The 17,118-nt window shown below is 47.1% G+C and overlaps 1 protein-coding gene across 3 annotated transcripts in view; it reads left to right on the top strand.

The window, feature by feature from the left end:
* The window catches only part of TEP1 (telomerase associated protein 1), a 40,256-nt gene that overhangs the window by 11,233 nt on the left and 11,905 nt on the right, over positions 1-17,118 (top strand). For all 3 annotated transcript variants that reach the window (XM_030318589.1, XM_030318590.1, XM_030318591.1), the window contains exons 10-33: positions 2,282-2,391; positions 3,066-3,156; positions 3,388-3,574; positions 7,640-7,808; positions 8,393-8,551; positions 8,731-8,808; positions 9,578-9,708; positions 10,022-10,081; positions 10,981-11,139; positions 11,768-11,944; positions 12,174-12,294; positions 12,879-13,003; positions 13,266-13,379; positions 13,484-13,601; positions 13,761-13,955; positions 14,075-14,250; positions 14,337-14,493; positions 14,607-14,786; positions 15,236-15,328; positions 15,623-15,755; positions 15,912-16,062; positions 16,310-16,443; positions 16,647-16,735; positions 16,995-17,109. In XM_030318589.1, the coding sequence (XP_030174449.1) occupies positions 2,282-2,391; positions 3,066-3,156; positions 3,388-3,574; positions 7,640-7,808; positions 8,393-8,551; positions 8,731-8,808; positions 9,578-9,708; positions 10,022-10,081; positions 10,981-11,139; positions 11,768-11,944; positions 12,174-12,294; positions 12,879-13,003; positions 13,266-13,379; positions 13,484-13,601; positions 13,761-13,955; positions 14,075-14,250; positions 14,337-14,493; positions 14,607-14,786; positions 15,236-15,328; positions 15,623-15,755; positions 15,912-16,062; positions 16,310-16,443; positions 16,647-16,735; positions 16,995-17,109 (3,222 nt within the window). The remainder of the gene's footprint in view (positions 1-2,281; positions 2,392-3,065; positions 3,157-3,387; positions 3,575-7,639; positions 7,809-8,392; positions 8,552-8,730; positions 8,809-9,577; positions 9,709-10,021; positions 10,082-10,980; positions 11,140-11,767; positions 11,945-12,173; positions 12,295-12,878; positions 13,004-13,265; positions 13,380-13,483; positions 13,602-13,760; positions 13,956-14,074; positions 14,251-14,336; positions 14,494-14,606; positions 14,787-15,235; positions 15,329-15,622; positions 15,756-15,911; positions 16,063-16,309; positions 16,444-16,646; positions 16,736-16,994; positions 17,110-17,118) is intronic.

Below are 17,118 nucleotides of genomic sequence, written 5' to 3'. Positions count from 1 at the left end.
TTTCTGTTAAGTTTCTCAGGATCCACATAAGAGTGAAACCATATGGTATCTGTCTTTCTCTGTATGGCTTATTTCACTTAGCATCACACTCTCCAGTTCCATCCATGTTGCTACACAGGACCATATTTCATTCTTTCTCTCTCCAGAGTTTTTTGATCTTATATTACACAAAAAGTTTTGGAATATACCAGAATATATGTATATATAATTAAAACAGTCTGATATATGTTCGAATAAATTATGCACTTTAGGAAATACATAAAATATAATTATGTAAATACAGATCTGAAGGTATAAATAAATAAAATACAAAAAATGTAAATAATTATAAGAATAAGAATAAAATATAAGATTAAATGTAATTACATAGACAGACCCCTCTTTGGAGAACACAGGGCTCATTAATAACTCACTAACAGTTTTTTGGAATGCAATCGGTAAATTTCTCAGTGTAAAGGATAAATGTTCAATTTATTTTCTAGTATCGTAAATATGATATTTGACTTAATTTCTTATCTAAGTGATCTAGAAAGCCTTTCATACACAGCAATAGTTGAGAACACTTTATGAGTTGATGAAGGATGTAATAGTTTACCAGTTGTCACACATAGTTTACATGGTATATATCAACCTAATTGTTCTATACAGTTTGTGAACCAGAATTATGAACTTGAGAACCCCAGGACTTCGAGAAGGCTGAAAGCTTCTCCCTATAATTCAAAGGAGACTTCACCTTAAAAAAAGGCACCACCACTCTCTTGATGAAAGCTGCTGGAAGAGCCTGGGGTGGGAGCAGGGGCTGACAGGCCATGTCTCTAAAGTGGTCTGAATACACCTCTGGGGGTACCCAGGAGAACTATCACACCTCCTCCTTATGTTTACCCTTATCTAAAAGAAAGAATTTTCCCACTATTTACCATATGGATCAAACCCCTATCATCACTCAGTCCATGTGTTCTATGGTACATGTCCCATATGAGAGTTCAAGTTTATTGAGGAAGAGTAGGGGTTTCACAATGTGCATCCATGAAATCCCCTCACTCTTTTTTGGTTTCTGCATAATGACTTATCAGTATTTATCCTTGAATTGTAAGTGGATTTAGAATTATTATTCAGCCTTAACCAAACTAACTATCTAAAATTGACATAAGCTTTGGGGCATGTGGGTGGCTCGGTCAGTTGAGTATCTGACTTTGGCTCAGGTCATGATCTCATGTGAATTCAGGCCCTATATGAGGGCTCACTGCTGTCACTGCAGAGCTGGCTTCGGTTCCTCTGTCCCCCTCTTTCTCCATCCTCCCCTACTTGCATTCTATCTCTCTCAAAAATAAACATCAAAACTAAAATAAAATAGAATATACATAAGCCTTAAAAAGATTATTATTAAGAAACTATGACTTGAAGATGATACTAGTATTACAAAACAAACGGATGATAAGAAAGGGATGGGGTGAAATTCTGCTTCAGTGCAAATCTTTTTCACCTGCATTTAAATGAAAAACAATGACTATTTAGTCATATTTCATAAGAAGTTTGCCAGAGAACTTAGAAATAAGCAGGAAGATTATTTGAAATACGAATTTACATTCACTATAATTGAAGGTGAACCTTACCTTAGGTGTATATTGTGCCTAGAAATATTAACTACTGATTGCAGTACATATGTATTTATTAATAAACAAACTTACACTAGGAAATTTCACATTTCACCATCTATACTGTTTAGAAATCATTAACAAATTTATTTTTTTAATGTTTGTTTATTTTTGAGAGAGCGCGTGCATGCGCGTGCGAGTAGGGGAGGGGCAGAGAGAGAGAGGGAGACACAGAGTCTGAAACAGGCTCCAGGATCTGAGCTGTCAGCACAGAGCCCCACTCGGAGTTGAACTCACGAACTGTGAGATCATGACCTGAGCTGAAGATGGATGCTCAACCGACTGAGTCACCCAGGCGCCCTTGGAAATCATTACTCTAGATTAAAGAATATGTTTTGCCAGTTAAGTCCAATCTCAGGGCTGGAGCCAGCAGACAAAGTAATAATAGACGTTGTTTATTCAAACAGACATTCCATAAACAGTATTGTATAAATCTTGCTCCACACTTCAGGCCAATCCTGCTTTTATCTTTCCAGACCTCTAAAACATTTTGAGTACGATAGATCACATGTTATAGTACCTCACTCTCTCCATCCTGAATTTTCTACATGACTTCTTGCTCTGGTCTGTGAGCTCTCTTACTCGTCCTTTGTTTGCTTTCCTCACCCTGTGCTGACCCTCCACAGAGAATGGGAAGCTACCCTTCATGGCCATGCTTCGGAATCTGTGCAACCTGCTGCGGGTTGGAATCAGTGCCCGCCACCATGAGCTTGTGCTCCAGAAACTCCAGCATGAGGTATGTGTGAGGCTCAGGAGGACTAGTGGGTGTGGAGATGCTGCTGCATCTTCCTTGTGGCTGGGGAAGGTCATGGCCACCAAGCTAATTCCACATGAGCTATATACAGGTACATGGGGAGACAGATCTAGGGAGACAACCCCCAGAGATTCAAGTATAAAAACTTTTCCTTTTTATTTTCTGGGATCACTGATTTACCAAGAAGAAGCACTTTTGTGATGTAACTGACTTCAGAGGGCGTCTGATAGAAAAGAAACAAGGCTCCTTCTGTTACTTCTCCATTTTTCTTTACCTCTTCTCATTTTCTCACTTGACAACTTTCTTTTTTCTTTATTCTTCTCCAGCTTTCTCTGTATCTCTTCTGTAATATCCATTTTATACTTCCTCACTTGCCCACAAGTCTAATAGAGTAGTTATCTCAGATTCCTGGCTCCTAAGGCCCCTGATTACCTCCCCACCCCATACTCCCTGATACTTTGCTCATGACCCCTCCTTTGTTTGTTTTTTTGTTTGTTTGTTTTGTTTTGTTTTCACATTTATTTATTTTTAGAGACAGAGCGAGACAGAGCGTGAGCGGGGGCAGGGCGGGGGGAGGGCACACAATCTGAAGCAGGCTCCAGGCTCTGAGCTGTCAGCACAGAGCCCAATGTGATGACCCCTCCTTTGCTTTCCAGAAATCGGTGATCCACAGTCGGCAGTTTCCATTCAGATTCCTTAATGCCCATGATTCCATCAATAACCTTGAGACTCAGCTCAGAAATAAAGGTATTTATTATCTGTCTTCTTCTGAATCCCGTTTGTTTCTCATGTCTGAGAGTAGGTGAAACAGGAGCCTTCGTATGTGTCAGCCTCTTGCCTTCTAGTCTCAGAGTGTAGGGTGGGCAGAGGTCAGACACTTGCCAGTCCAAGGGTCCAGGCTCAGGACCGGTATTGGTGGGAGGGCAAGAGGGGGGACTACAAGCTGCTTGACTCAGATGCTTACCTGTCTTCACACAGCATTGCCACTTCCTTCCAACACGAAACTGGTACGTTCGATAATGATTAGAAATGCGAGAAAGAACAAGAATTGGACCTATCGGAGGTATCCTCGCAACCCAAGTCGTCGGGAACTTCGGACAACAATGATGATACCTGTGATATATGAGCAGCTTAAGCGGGAAAAGCTGAAAATACAAAAGGCCAGGTGTGTGTGTGTGTGTGTGTGTGTGTGTGTGCGCGCGCACGTACACAAATGTGCATATGTGCATGTGCTATCTGGGAGCAAAGGGTGGGCAACAAGAGGCACCCTTACAGGGCTTCGGAGTCATCTGACAACCCCAAATTTTATTCTGTAAGACATACTTGTTCCAGTGGCTCAGACTTGCCTGGTTCCAATTGTCTCTTGCATAGCAAACCTTGTCTTTAACATTGTCCTGTGGTGAGATCATGAAAAAAAACAAAACTGTGGGCCTCCAATTTATTTTATTTTATTTTATTTTTTAAATTTTTTTAAATGTTTTTAGTTATTTTTGAGACAGAGAGAGACAGAGCATGAGCAGGGGAGGGGCAGAGAGAGAGGGAGACACAGAATCTGAAGCAGGCTCCAGGCTCTGAGCTGTCAGCACAGAGCCAGACGCGGGACTTGAACTCACAGACTGTGAGATCATGACATGAGCTGAAGTCGGATTCTTAACCGACTGAGTCACCCAGGCGCCCCTGGGCTTCCAATTTATTTTATTTTATTTTATTTTTAATGTTTATTTTTTATTTTTGAGTTGGGGGAGGGGCAGAGAAAGAGGGAGAAAGAGAGGAACCCAAGCAGGCTCTATGCTGACAGCAGAGAGCCTGATGTGGGGCTTGAACTCAGGTACTGTGTGATCATGACCTGAGCCAAAGATGGATGCTCAACTGACTGAGCCACCCAGGCACCCCTGGGCCTCCTATTTATTGTGTGATTGTTTTATTGGTTTCTGTGGGTTCTGTGAATCTGCGTAACATTTCCCTTCTCTTAGTGTATGCTAGTGTCCTCTGCTTCTGCTCTGGTTCAGTTTCTTTTTCTTCTCCAAGATATCTGTTTGTTCTTTTTGTTTCTCTCTCTTTCTCTGTCTTTATTTTCTGACTCATTTACTTTCTCATTTTTATATATATAGATATATAGTCTTTACATATATATAAAGATAGTTAACATCAAGCAGGCTCAAACTCAGACATAAACCCTGTTCTGTAAGTTTGATGAAGTCCCAGCACTCTGTGCTTTAGAGGCTTCAGTAGTATCTTCATTCATTTTCATTCAAGACAAACTCAGGGCTCATCTAACCTACTAGGAGGTTCCTGGCCACTCAGTGGCCTGATTATCTCCTGAATCAGTGAATCAGTGGCTGAACACAGGGCCATTTAAGAATCAAGCTTGTGAGATGCCTGGGTGGCTCAGTTGGTTAAGCATCTGACTTCGGCTCAGGTCATGATCTCGTGGTCCGTGAGTTCGAGCCCCGCATCGGGCTCTGTGCTGACAGCTCAGAGCCTGGAGCCTGCTTCAGATTCTGTGTCTCCCTCTCTCTCTGACCCTCCCCCGTTCATGCTCTGTCTTTCTCTGTCTCAAAAATAAATAAACGTTTAAAAAAAAGAAAAAAGAATCAAGCTTGGCATCCAGTCCAAACAACGTGCCTTTGCTGGCCAATATAGTGGCCACTAGCCACATGTGGCTAATTGGGCCTGAGATGTGCTGGATTTTGAGGACAGTGTGAAAAAGGATGTAAAATATCTCTTTCGTAACTTTTGTGTTAATTATGTATTAAGGTGAAAATATTTTAACATATGTTAAATCAAATGTCATATTAAGTTAATTTCTCCTATTTTTACTTTTTTAATGTGGCTACTAAAAATTTTTAATTACATGTGTAATTTTTATTTCATTTCATTCCATTAATTGTAATTTAATTCTGTTGGATAATACTGGTAGAGACTATTGAATTTTCTAGATTAAAAACATTATTATGAAAAAATTTTAAACACAAATAATGAGAATAGTATAATGGACTCTCATAAAACTATTAGCCATATTCAGTGATTATCTAGATTTTACTGTAGTTCTTTTGGTCCCTTCTTTTTTGGGGGAAGATGTTCTTAAGAACAAATGCTGAATAATATGATACATTTTATTTCATCCTTTCATATTTCATGTGTGTCTCTTTAAAAATTTTTTTTCGTTTATTTATATTTGAGAGAAAGAGAGAGAGAACACAAGTAGGGGAGGGACAGAGAGAGAGGGAGACAGAATCTGAAGCAGGCACCAGGCTGTGAGCCGTCAGCACAGAGCCTGATGTGGAGCTCAAACCCACAAAATTGTGAGATCATGACCTGAGCCAAAGTCAGACATTTAAGCGACTGAGCCACCCAGGCGCCGCTCATGTGTGTCTTTTAAAGCAGGAATTTTTGGGGCTCCTGGGTGGCTCAGTTGACTGAGTGTACGCTTCTTGATTTTGACTCAGGTCATGATCTCATAGTTTGTGAGTTTGAGCCGCAAGTTGGGCTCTATGCTGAGAGTGCAGGGCCTGCTTGGGATTCTCTCCTCTCTCCCTCTGCCCCTCCCCTGCTCATGCTAGCTCTCTCTCAAAATTTCTCAAAATTTGTTTATTCTTAAGTAAGTACTTAAGAAAAAGAAATTAAAACAGATATTGTCTTATGTAACTAAAATGTCATTAATATACCTAATAGAACTGAAAATAATTCCTTGGTATTATCATTTATTTTCTAGTCCATATTCAAATTTTCCAATTATCTCAAAAGTATGATTTTACAATTTTATTCAAATCAGAATCCAAATAAGGCATACACATTATATTTGATTATTAAGTCTCTCATATCTCTTTTAATCTTTTCTTTGTCTTCATACCATTGACTTGCTGTAGACACTGGGTTCAAGGGCTCTGCAGAATGTCCCACATTCTGGATTTGTCAACTTCCTCATGGTGTCTTCTAACTTGTTTCTGTTTCATGTACTGAGGGCATTAACTCCAAAGGCTTGTACAGATTCAGATTTCACTTTTTTTTTTTCCTTGCAAGAATATTTCATAGGAGATCCTTTGTATGCTATGAGTGAGACCAGCAGACTTTTTTTTTTTTTTAACCTCCTCATAGGATAAAGGATCATGAGGCGCCAAAGATCTGTGGTCCTACTCAGTGTGATGTTAACTAAGATTGACCCATGTGTTTAAATGGTTATAGCCTGATCTCTTCACTGGAAGTTGATAGTTCACCCATTGGTGATCTCTTCCTGAACCAATTGTTTCACTAACAGTTCTAGAATGGGAGTTTTCTCCATTCCCGTATTCATTAGCTGGAATTCTAAAAAGAACTTGCCTTATCAACTAAAGCTGTTTAGTTACCCTGAAGTAAAGATTCTACTAGAAACGTGGGACAAATGTTCTTTTTTTTGTCCCCTTTAATTGCCAGTTTTCGGGGACGCCTGGTTGGCTCAGTTGGTTGAGTGTCATGATCTCGCGGTTTGTGGGTTTGAGCCCCACGTCGGGCTCTGTGCTGACAGCTCAGAGCCTGGAGCCTGCTTCGGATTCTGTGTCTCCTCCTCTCTCTGCCCCTCCCATGCTCATGCTTTGTCTCTCAATGATAAATAAATGTTAAGAAAAAAAAAATTAATTAAAAAAATAATTTCCAGTTTTTGGAATAAGGAGTTAATATTCTTTAAAATACAATTTAAGGGGCGCCTGGGTGGCGCAGTCGGTTAAGCGTCCGACTTCAACCAGGTCACGATCTCGCAGGTCGTGGGTTCGAGCCCCGCGTCGGGCTCTGGGCTGATGGCTCAGAGCCTGGAGCCTGTTTCCGATTCTGTGTCTCCCTCTCTCTCTGCCCCTCCCCCGTTCATGCTCTGTCTCTCTCTGTCCCAAAAATAAATAAACGTTGAAAAAAAAAAATTAAAAAAAAAATAAATAAAAAAAAATAAAATACAATTTAAAAGTAAGTTAAATCTTGCCTTATGAAGTAAGTATGGATTGATATGGGAAGTGTGGCAAACGATTTCAGAGAGTGGATCAGCAGATGACTTCTCCTCTCCAGCCATGAGACTGGGTTAGAAGAGTCCTATAGGATGGCGGCAAGGGAACATCTGTCCCAGTCTTCTCTACTGGCAATGGAGGCAGGCTGCGGAAGTGGTGTGAACACTTCATTCTGGGGTGGCAAGTTCTCATCTTCCCGTCTGTCTCGAAATGGCAAATAGAGAAGCCCCTGAGCCCTTCTGTGTCTTTTCTGCCTGCAGACAGTGGAAATATGATGGTGAGATGCTGGTTCGGTATCGTCAGGCCCTAGAGACAGCTGTGAACCTCTCCGTGAAACACAACGTGCCCCCGCTGCCGGGCCGCACCATCTTGGTCTATCTGACAGATGGCGGTGCAGACCAGTTCTGTCCCAAGCGCAACCCAGAAGGGGTAAAAAAAATTAAAAGGTGGGGGGTTGGTAGGATGCTGGGATCCCGAGAACTATCCTGTTCCCAGACGTGGTTCTCCCAAGGAAGCACTCAGAACTGAAATAAATGGCAAACATTTGCTTCTTGGTATCAGACCTTGGTTCCTAAGGACAGTTCCTAGAATGTGGTCTCTAGCCTGTTCATGGATTACAATACTTATATTTCACATTTGGCTGGTGCTTAATTCTCTCTAAATTTCTGTCACCGAAGTATGTTTCATTTTTACATCCTATATCCCAGTGTTGAATTTGGGCAGGACTGCTGGCCCTTCTCCACCCTGGCCAGCTCTTCCTGAAAGCTGCTGAAGCTGTCCCTTCCTAACTGGAGATTTTGTCCTTTTCCCCCAACTAATGGAGGCGTTTGGCCTTCAGGGCTGGATGGGCAAGGGTGGGTTTCAAAATAGGGGAGCCAGGGTGCTTGGCCAGATCAGTCAGTAGAGCATGTGACTTTCGATCTCAGGGTGGTGAGTTCAAGCCCCATGCTGCGCATGGAGCCTACTTAAAAAAATAGGAGATCCTTATTTCACCCTGATGTTTGTCCAATCAGCCCCACCTAAACTATGTGCTGCTGCTGATTGGGATGGTAATTGCACGGGCGGAGCAGGTGGATCTCTTACTGTGCGGAGGAGACACTGTGAAGACTATCACAGTTAAGGCAGAAGAAGGTATCCTGAAGACGGCCGGCATACTCCAGGCTCAAGTCCAGGTCAGACACCTGCCCCCACCATGCAAAAATGCATGAATGGTCACAGCCCTGGACACAGGCTGGAAAATCAGGAAAGGCTTGGATATATACAGTGCTGAAGATTCCCAAGCAGTATTTGGTGTTTGTTGCTTACCGATTGTCTCCCATGCAAATAAGGAACATGAGACTCTTTCCTTCAGGAGCCAGATGGACAGGATGAATGGTCCCTGCACACTTTTGGGAAGTACCTGTTGTCTCTGGCTGCCCAAAGGGTCCCTGTGAGTAGTCCCCAGTTTTTGAGAAACCCTCCCCACCCTCACCCTTCCCTCCACAACTGATGTGTGTAATTTCTCAAAGGTCATCTTTCAAATGAGGGGCAGTACCCACACCCACTTCCTGCTGGCTGCAGCCCTCTGCCGTGTGGTGTGCTGGTAATTGTTTAACAACCAGTGCTCTGGGAAAAAATGAATCTTGGTTAATAGCATTTGCTAATTTCTAAGGTGTAAATTACTCTAATCATGGCTGATTTCAAGCTGCCAGCATGATATCAGTGAACAGAGGTGAGAAGAGATGCTCAGTAGCACACCATTATATGGTATTTCTACAACGTAGATCGAGTATGTAAATAAGATCTAGATAATGGTAAAATGTAGTAAAATTACTAGGAAATGATGAGTTTCAAGTATTTATTACCTTTGTTTCTAATATAATTTATTTAATTACAAGTTTATACTCTTCAATGTTTAGCAGTGGCAGTATTTAACAACTGGATCACAAAATTCCTAAAAATGTAACAGTTAGCTCTTGTGAGCCTGAGTGAGCCAGCTACAGCACACCACTGCCCCTCCCCCACTTTCTCGCCCCTCCACGTCAGGGTGTAGTGGCTCCCCCATCCTAAGGGCTCTCATGAGAGGCAATTTCCATTCCCTTCAGAGTTCTCCTAATCCCCTCAGCCCCAGAGATCTCTTCTCTTGATGTCCTAAGCTTATTAGCATCTCTTCTGTCCCTGTGCTCCCTGTTCTCAGCTCCTTCCTTTTCATCTTACAGGTGGACAGGGTCATCCTCTTCGGCAGTGATATGTATGAGAAACTGATAAATGAGGCCAAACAGCGTTTCTGGCAGCATGTGAATTCCAAGTGCCTCTTTGTTTGTGTTCCCCTAAGTAGGATATGTGACATGTAAGGACGCTCAAACTCCTTGTCCAGTGCCAAAAGATAGGTTTCCATATTTCCTCTCTGCCCCCACTGAAGCTTGGGGCATTCCCACTCACCAGGTGCCTTCCATCTCTGCCTCCTACCTTGATTGCACTTCAAATACTAGAACCTTCTCTGAAGTCTTTAGCCTAGCTCCATACCCCTTTGTAGGGGTCCATCCCAGCCCCAACCTAGCACATGACCCTAATTAAACATGCAGAGGTGGGGTATCCATCCTAGAGCGCAGGGACTCTGTGTTCCTGGCACTGTTTCTGATGGTTGCTTCTTCCTTTGCCAGATTATCAGATTCAAATCCCAATGACGTGACACTCTCAGGCTGTAATGACGGGATCCTGAAGTGAGTACAGAATGGACGCACAAGGGGTTGGGGGCTTTGTTAGCACATCTTTCCGAGATTGCCTGTGGCTTCTACTCCACTTACTTCTGTTTTTAAGCAAGATAGAAGTTTATTCCTCTTTTGCCGCTGTCCAGATGTAGCAGCAGCAGAATGTTACAGGGACCCAGACACCTTCTATCTTATTGTTCCACCATCCTCAAATACTCTGCTTTCATCTCACGGTTCAAGACTGCTGCTCCAGCCCCAGTCATCATTTTTGCATTACACCCAGTAGGAAAGAGGAGAAGGGGACAGGGGAGGTTGCACTGTTCTCTTTTAAGGGAACAACGCAAGAGTTGGTCACATCATTTCTATTCTTTGCCGCCTCTGTTCCATTCTTGATCCAGAGTAAATCTCATGCTAAATTTATTTATAGATGCCAAATTTACAGAAATCTTTTAACTCTGTCTCCATGCTTAGCCTTCTCATTTACTTGTTTCCTCTCTCCTACCTTTTCCTTTGTATGCCTCCATCACCCCCCAGCTGCTAGTAGGAAGCCTCAGGCCCCTTCCTCCTCCAGAGAGCTTTCACAGCTGATACAAAGCTGATCAAGCTCTGAATGGGATGGCCTTAGTCTTTAATCTTTAATCTTAACCTTTGCCAGCCTAACTACCCCTGGCCCAACAGAAAGCCCATGATGACCATGCTAGAGCTGGGTGTCTTCTCTGTTCCTTCATCCCTGTAGTTCTGCACCCCTGTTTATTTTAAGTCTACATTCACTGCTTGTGGTTGTCTTCTTAAGGGGCTCCAGTTAACTGGGTGACCTACCTCTCTATATCTTTGTCCCCTGCCCCCTTGGAAGACCTGCCTGATTCTGACTCTGGTATTCACTCTTACTTATTTTGTTATATTTATGTCAGGTTCATTGCAGAGCGTGGAGTCTCCTGTCTTCTAGAGCACGTGGGCCAAATGGACAAAATATTCAAGATTCCACCACCCCCAGGAAAGACTGGGGACCTGTCTCTCCGGCCACTGGAAGAGGTCACTCTAAGCCCCTTGGCTCTGATTTCCCAGCATGGGTTAGTCTATGTTTCTATGCCTTTGTGAATCGGGAGACACTGTGGTCAAAACCTGCAGAAATTCTGGTGGCTGCAGTTCTGGCTGTGGAGATGCTGTTTGTTCTACTCACTAAGTAGAACTCATCTCTTTCCCAGGTAGGGATTTCCCTGACGGAGGAAGTTGTCAGATAGTGAGCATACTACTTTCTCTACCTGGGCAGGGGGTCAGATGTGAGGCGGGCAGCAGGCAGCAGGCAGCATGCACCGTGGACATACAGCCAGGGCTCAGGCAGAGGGCTTAGGAGAATAGGCTCTGGCTTTCTCATCACAGCTTTGCCAAGTAGTAGCTTGAATCTTGGGCTAGTTGTTTTTAATTTCTTAAAAACTTTAGTTTTTTATTAGTAAAATGGAAATAATGATGGTGCTTACCTCACAGCATGGGCAAATAGTAAGTGCATAATAATTAGCTGACAAAGAGGGATATGTGAGAAATGGCAAGTAGGGTTTAAGTTCCAGGGCTCTGCAGGAGAGGCTATAAGCAGGTTATTCTCTGGAGGCCTGCTGGACCTCCCCCTGGCATCTGTCATACCTTACTTGTACTGGCTTGTGCTGATTGCTAGAGTGAGCCCAAGCCTCTGCTTACCCCCAGATGGCGCAGCATCAGGCTTTTCATTTCCTCCACTTTCCGGGACATGCACGGGGAGCGGGACCTGCTGCTGAGGTCTGTGCTGCCAGCATTGCAGGCCCGAGCGGCCCCTCACCACATCAGCCTTCATGCCATTGACCTGCGCTGGGGCGTCACTGAGGAGGAGACCCGGAGGAACAGGTGAGGGGGCCACAGAGAAGAGCTGGGACAGAGATGAGGGGCTTGAGTGGTAGAACTGAGGTGCGTAGGGTTGAGGCTACAAGGGAGGCTGAGGGCCTAGGGCAGGGGCTGCTATTTGGATGCTAACAAGAGCAGTCTGCCTTTACTTGGCTCAGTTTTGAGCCAGGGCCCTATCTTCCTATTTATACCTGTATTCTCTGATCCGATGCCTCTATAACCATGTCTGCAGACAACTGGAAGTGTGCCTTGGGGAGGTAGAGAACTCGCAGCTGTTTGTGGGGATTCTGGGCTCCCGCTATGGCTACGTTCCCCCCAACTACAACCTCCCTGACCATCCTCACTTCCGCTGGGTAAGGCAGGTTGGGGGTTGGAGTGGGGTCTGGGGAGGAAACAAAGGTTGGGGCAAGTGTGGAGAGAAGCCACAGTGTGTCATGAACCTTGGGACTAGATCTGAGACTTGAAGGTGAAACCCAGGCAGAAGGTTCTGCAAGCGGCCAAGTCATAGATGAGGGAATTCCTTTGAGAAGTACCTCCCAGTTGGCCAAGGGATGCGAGAGGTAAGAGGGTAGGTCTGTTTAGGGTTTGCTGTCAGATGGATCTGGGTTCTGATCTCCCTTCTATCATTTATAGATTGTGTGACTTTGTGGGAAACGGCTTATCCTAACCTAGCCTCAACTTCCCCATGTATTAAAGAGGAACAGTGGAGTCTATACTGTAGGGTTACTATGAGGATTAGAAATCTATTTTTAAAAATGCTCAACATGTGACAGGCATTCAGTACATGTTAGCTACTAACTGTGTTTTGTTGGCTTGTGTCTGGAGGGAGGGAGGAATATTGCTGAGATGCAGGAACCCTAGGGTCTTGGCAGGTCTCAAGGGAGGGGTCAGTGTGACCTGGGACTGAACCAGCCTGTTCTCTGCCCTCTCCCTGCAGGCCCAGCAGTACCCTCCAGGTCGCTCTGTGACAGAGATGGAGGTGATGCAGTTCCTGAATCGGGGCCTTCGCCAGCAGCCCTCTGCACAAGCTCTCATCTACTTCCGGGATTCTGGCTTCCTCAGGTACCTGCTGTTGCCTCTGGACCTCGCAGACTCAGGGGCCAGATCTTCTCTCTCCATAGCATTCAGAGTACAGGAGGGGGAGCTAGAAGAGAGTACAAATCTCAGAAAGCTTGCCTTGCAGCACCAAATAAGCCTTGCCACTGAAGCCAGGTGATCTCTGCTTGCGGAGTTTTAGGGAACCACAGCCAGGTCTGATGGTTGGGGCTGAAGAGAGGCTGGGGTCTGAGTGTAGCCTCACTTGTGGGGTATCTTTGGTGGTCAGCTCTGTCCCAGATGCATGGAAATCTGACTTTACTTCTGAGTCTGAAGAGGCCGCACATCGAATCTCAGAACTGAAGAGCTACCTGAGCAGACAGCAAAGGATTACCTGTCGTAGGTGAGCTGGGGTGGGGGTGGGGTGGGTAGAGAGCCCCTGCATGGAGGAATATATGGAGGGGGCCAGGCCCACTCTGACTCTGCTTGTGCATGGTTCACCTGTAGATACCCCTGTGAATGGGGGGGTGTGGCAGCCAGCCGGCCCTATGCTGGGGGGCTGGAGGAGTTTGGAAAGTTGGTCCTGCAGGATGTGTGGAATATGATCCAGAAGCTTTACCTACAGGTCAGCAGGGGCGCCCATGGCCAGGGTAGTGGAGAGAAGGTAGGGTGGTCTGGGTAGTCCTGGATGGGAAGTAATTTGGTGGGGGCTCTGTGAGTTTTCAGGTCTGGGGTTCCTGAGGGGCATGGAAACATTATCAGTCACTGTCCCATGTGTCCTTAGCCTGGGGCCCAGCTGGAACAGCCAGTGTCCATCCCAGATGATGACTTGGTCCAGGCCACCTTCCAGCAGCTGCAGAATCCATCAAGTCCTGCCCGACTGCACCTTCTTCAGGACACAGTGAAGCAGCTAACGCTGCACCGAGGGAGGCTGAGCCTGGTGACCGGGCAGTCGGGACAGGGCAAGACGGCCTTCCTGGTACATAGTCTCAGAGCCCCGGGCAGGAGGAAGTGAGGGCCATGTGGGCTAAGGAAGCAGGGCACAGGGAGTTGTGCATGTAACAATGTGACCATGTATTCTCTTTGCTGTCCATGCAGGCATCCCTTGTGTCAGCACTGCAGGCTCCTGATGTGGCCAAGGTGGCCCCCTTAGTCTTCTTCCACTTTTCAGGGGCCCGCCCTGACCAGGGTCTTGCCCTCACCCTGCTCAGACGCCTCTGTGCCTATCTGCATAGCCAACTGCAAAAGCCAGGTGCCCTCGCCACCACCTACCGGTGTGTATCCCCCATTAGTCCAGCCTTGTTGATTCCACATGATGCCACCCTGTATCTCCCTCTCTCACCGATCCTGGTCCTTACAGGGGCCTGGTATGGGAGCTCCAGCAGGAACTGCTGCCCAAGTGTGCTCAGTCCCTGAAAAGTGGCCAAACCCTGGTGTTGATCATCGATGGGGCTGACAGATTGGTGGGTCAGCATGGGCAGCTGGTCTCAGACTGGATCCCAAAGACACTTCCCCCGGTGAGTGTGAGAAGGAGGTGGGGGTGGGATGCAGTAGTGGGGACAGGGGGCTCTCCAGCCTTCTCCTCTTCTTTTTCCTTCTACCTTCTTCTCTTTATGCCCAAATATCACAGCGGGTGCACTTGGTACTGAGCGTGTCTACTGACGCCGGCCTGGGGGAGACCCTGGAGCAGAGCCAAGGTGCCCATGTGGTGGCCCTGGGGCCTCTGAAACTATCTGCCCGGGCCCGGCTGGTGAGAGAGGAGCTGGCCCTGTATGGGAAGCGGCTGGAGGAGTCACCTTTTAACAACCAGGTTGGATGTGGGCCAGGGCTGGAGTGTGTGAGGCCCCAGGGTGCTGAGGCTGCCAGCTGCCCCGTGTGGCCCTACTGCTTTGTTTCTGCAGGAACTCTGTGCCAGGGGATGCTGTTAATAAGATTACTGGGATTCCTTATAACACCAGCCAGCCTTTTTCCCCTAGAGAATAGCCTCCCAGGGTCCATCCCAGTGAGGGGAGGAGTAAGGCTGTGATTCTTGGGTGGGGTGGGCTGAACCACAGGGGCTTTCCAGAAAGTAGGGCTGGCTGGCAGAGCAGTGTAGCAAAGGGATGGCTGTGAGGTGATGCCATCAGGTTACTGATGGGGACTCTCAGAGGAGGAACTGCCCTGCAGTGGGCTGGGTGCTTGGGGTGGAGCTCAGGGGGGTTGAGGACTGGCTGCGGCAGGCTCTCTGCTCCCCACACTGAGTCCCCTTCATCTTGTCAGATGCGGCTGCTGCTGGTGAAGCGGGGATCATCCCTGCCACTCTACCTGCGCTTGGTCACGGATCACCTGAGGCTCTACACATTCTATGAGCAGGTTGGTTGAGGATGTAAACCCTCACCACTTATTTTCTAAGTCCTAATCCACTTCCCATTCTTCATTCAGCTTCTTCCACCCCCATCCCTCTACTTTTTGTACCCTGTCCTGTGCCATCTTGTAATCACCATTCCCCATCTCGGCTCACCCCTACCCTCACTTCTCTCCCACTGTTTCTCTTCCTTTTCTCATCCTTTCCCATGATTTCTCCAGCTGCCCACTCCCCTCCCCACAACGAAAGCCACCTCTTCTCCTCCCCTCACTGGCTGAAGCCCGGTCTCCATCCTCTCCCAGGTGTCTGACAGACTCCGGACCCTGCCGGCCACTGTCCCCCTGCTGCTGCAGCACATCCTGGGCACCCTGGAGCAAGAGCATGGCCCTGATGTCCTTCCCCAAGCTTTGGCCACCCTTGAGGCCACACGCAGTGGTCAGTGGTTGGGATGGGCTGGGAGACCGAGAGTTCAGGGGTTGGATGACCTTGGTTCAGTTGGGGTCTCCATGAGCAGTGTGAGGAGGAGCCAGGTGTCATGGGATGGGTATGCTGTGTGGTTTGGTGAGGGCTTCAGAGAGCTGGGGTTTGCAGGTCTCACTGTGGACCAGCTGTACGGAGTGCTGAGTGCATGGCGGATACTTCCCAGGGGAACCAAGAGCTGGGACGAAGCAGTGGCTGCTGGTAACAGCGGGGACCCCTTCCCCATGGGCCCATTCGCCTACCTCGTCCAGAGTCTGCGCAGGTACAGCTGCCCCCAGCTGAGCTCCCACCAACCTCCTGTGCCCTCACATCTTTGAGCCAGAACCCCATGTGGTCCTTTCTTCATTCCACCCTTCCCTCAGTATAGGCCCTGACACACAGGCCCTGAATAGGTTGCCACTCAAGTTACCACTATATGGGTTGGGAACGGGAGTCCACAGCTGTGCCAGGTACTCACTGACAGGCCCCCTCCCCTCATCTCCTGCTCTGTTTCCCTCACATGAGGACAGTTTGCTAGGGGAGGGACCCCTGGAGCGCACCGGTGCCCGGCTCTGCCTCCCTGCTGGGCCCCTGAGGACAGCAGCCAGATGTCGATACGGGAAGAGACCAGGGCTGGAGAAGACAGCACACACCCTCATTGCAGGTGATTGGAGCCCAAAGTGACCCCGGGGCACTGAGTGTGGGGCCTGTACCCGGAGGCCACCTACTAGTGCTCCCCATCAGCTGGCCCCTCACCTGCCACCCCAGTGAGCGAATGGCTTTTGCGGTAGCCTATGGAATACGATCTTTGGAGATGCTTTAGGGCTGAGCCCATCTCAACGTCTGTTCTGTGATCCACACCTGCAGCTCAGCTCTGGAAGACATGTGACCCCGATGCCTCGGGCATCTTCCGAAGTTGCCTTCCTGAGGCTCTGGGAGACTTGCCTCACCACCTGGTTAGTTTCAAGATCCCATAGACACCTTCTCCCAAGCAGCTGCTTTGACTGTTCTGAGACCCCACTCCCTCTTGACCACACCATCACCACTACCATGATGCCCCTCTACCGTTCTCCTTTCAGTTTTCCTGCCCTCTTCCTTGAGGTCCTTTGTCCCAGCTCCTAGGTTGAGGTCCTGGCTGCACAGACAAGGTCTAAAACTAGACTATTCCTCCTCACCTGCCTCTTCATATCCTAATGAATCCAATGACCTTCCCAGCTCCAGAGCGGGAACCGTGACCTTCTTGCAAAATTCCTCACCAATCTCCACGTGGTGGCTGCACATCTGGAACTGGGTCTGGTCTCTCGGCTCTTGGAGGCCCATGCCCTCTATGGTGAGAGGT

This window comes from Lynx canadensis, chromosome B3 (genome assembly GCF_007474595.2).
Source record: "Lynx canadensis isolate LIC74 chromosome B3, mLynCan4.pri.v2, whole genome shotgun sequence".
Lineage (NCBI taxonomy): Eukaryota > Metazoa > Chordata > Mammalia > Carnivora > Felidae > Lynx > Lynx canadensis.
Note: the sequence above shows the minus strand (reverse complement) of the source record. Positions and strands in the feature narration are given on the sequence as shown.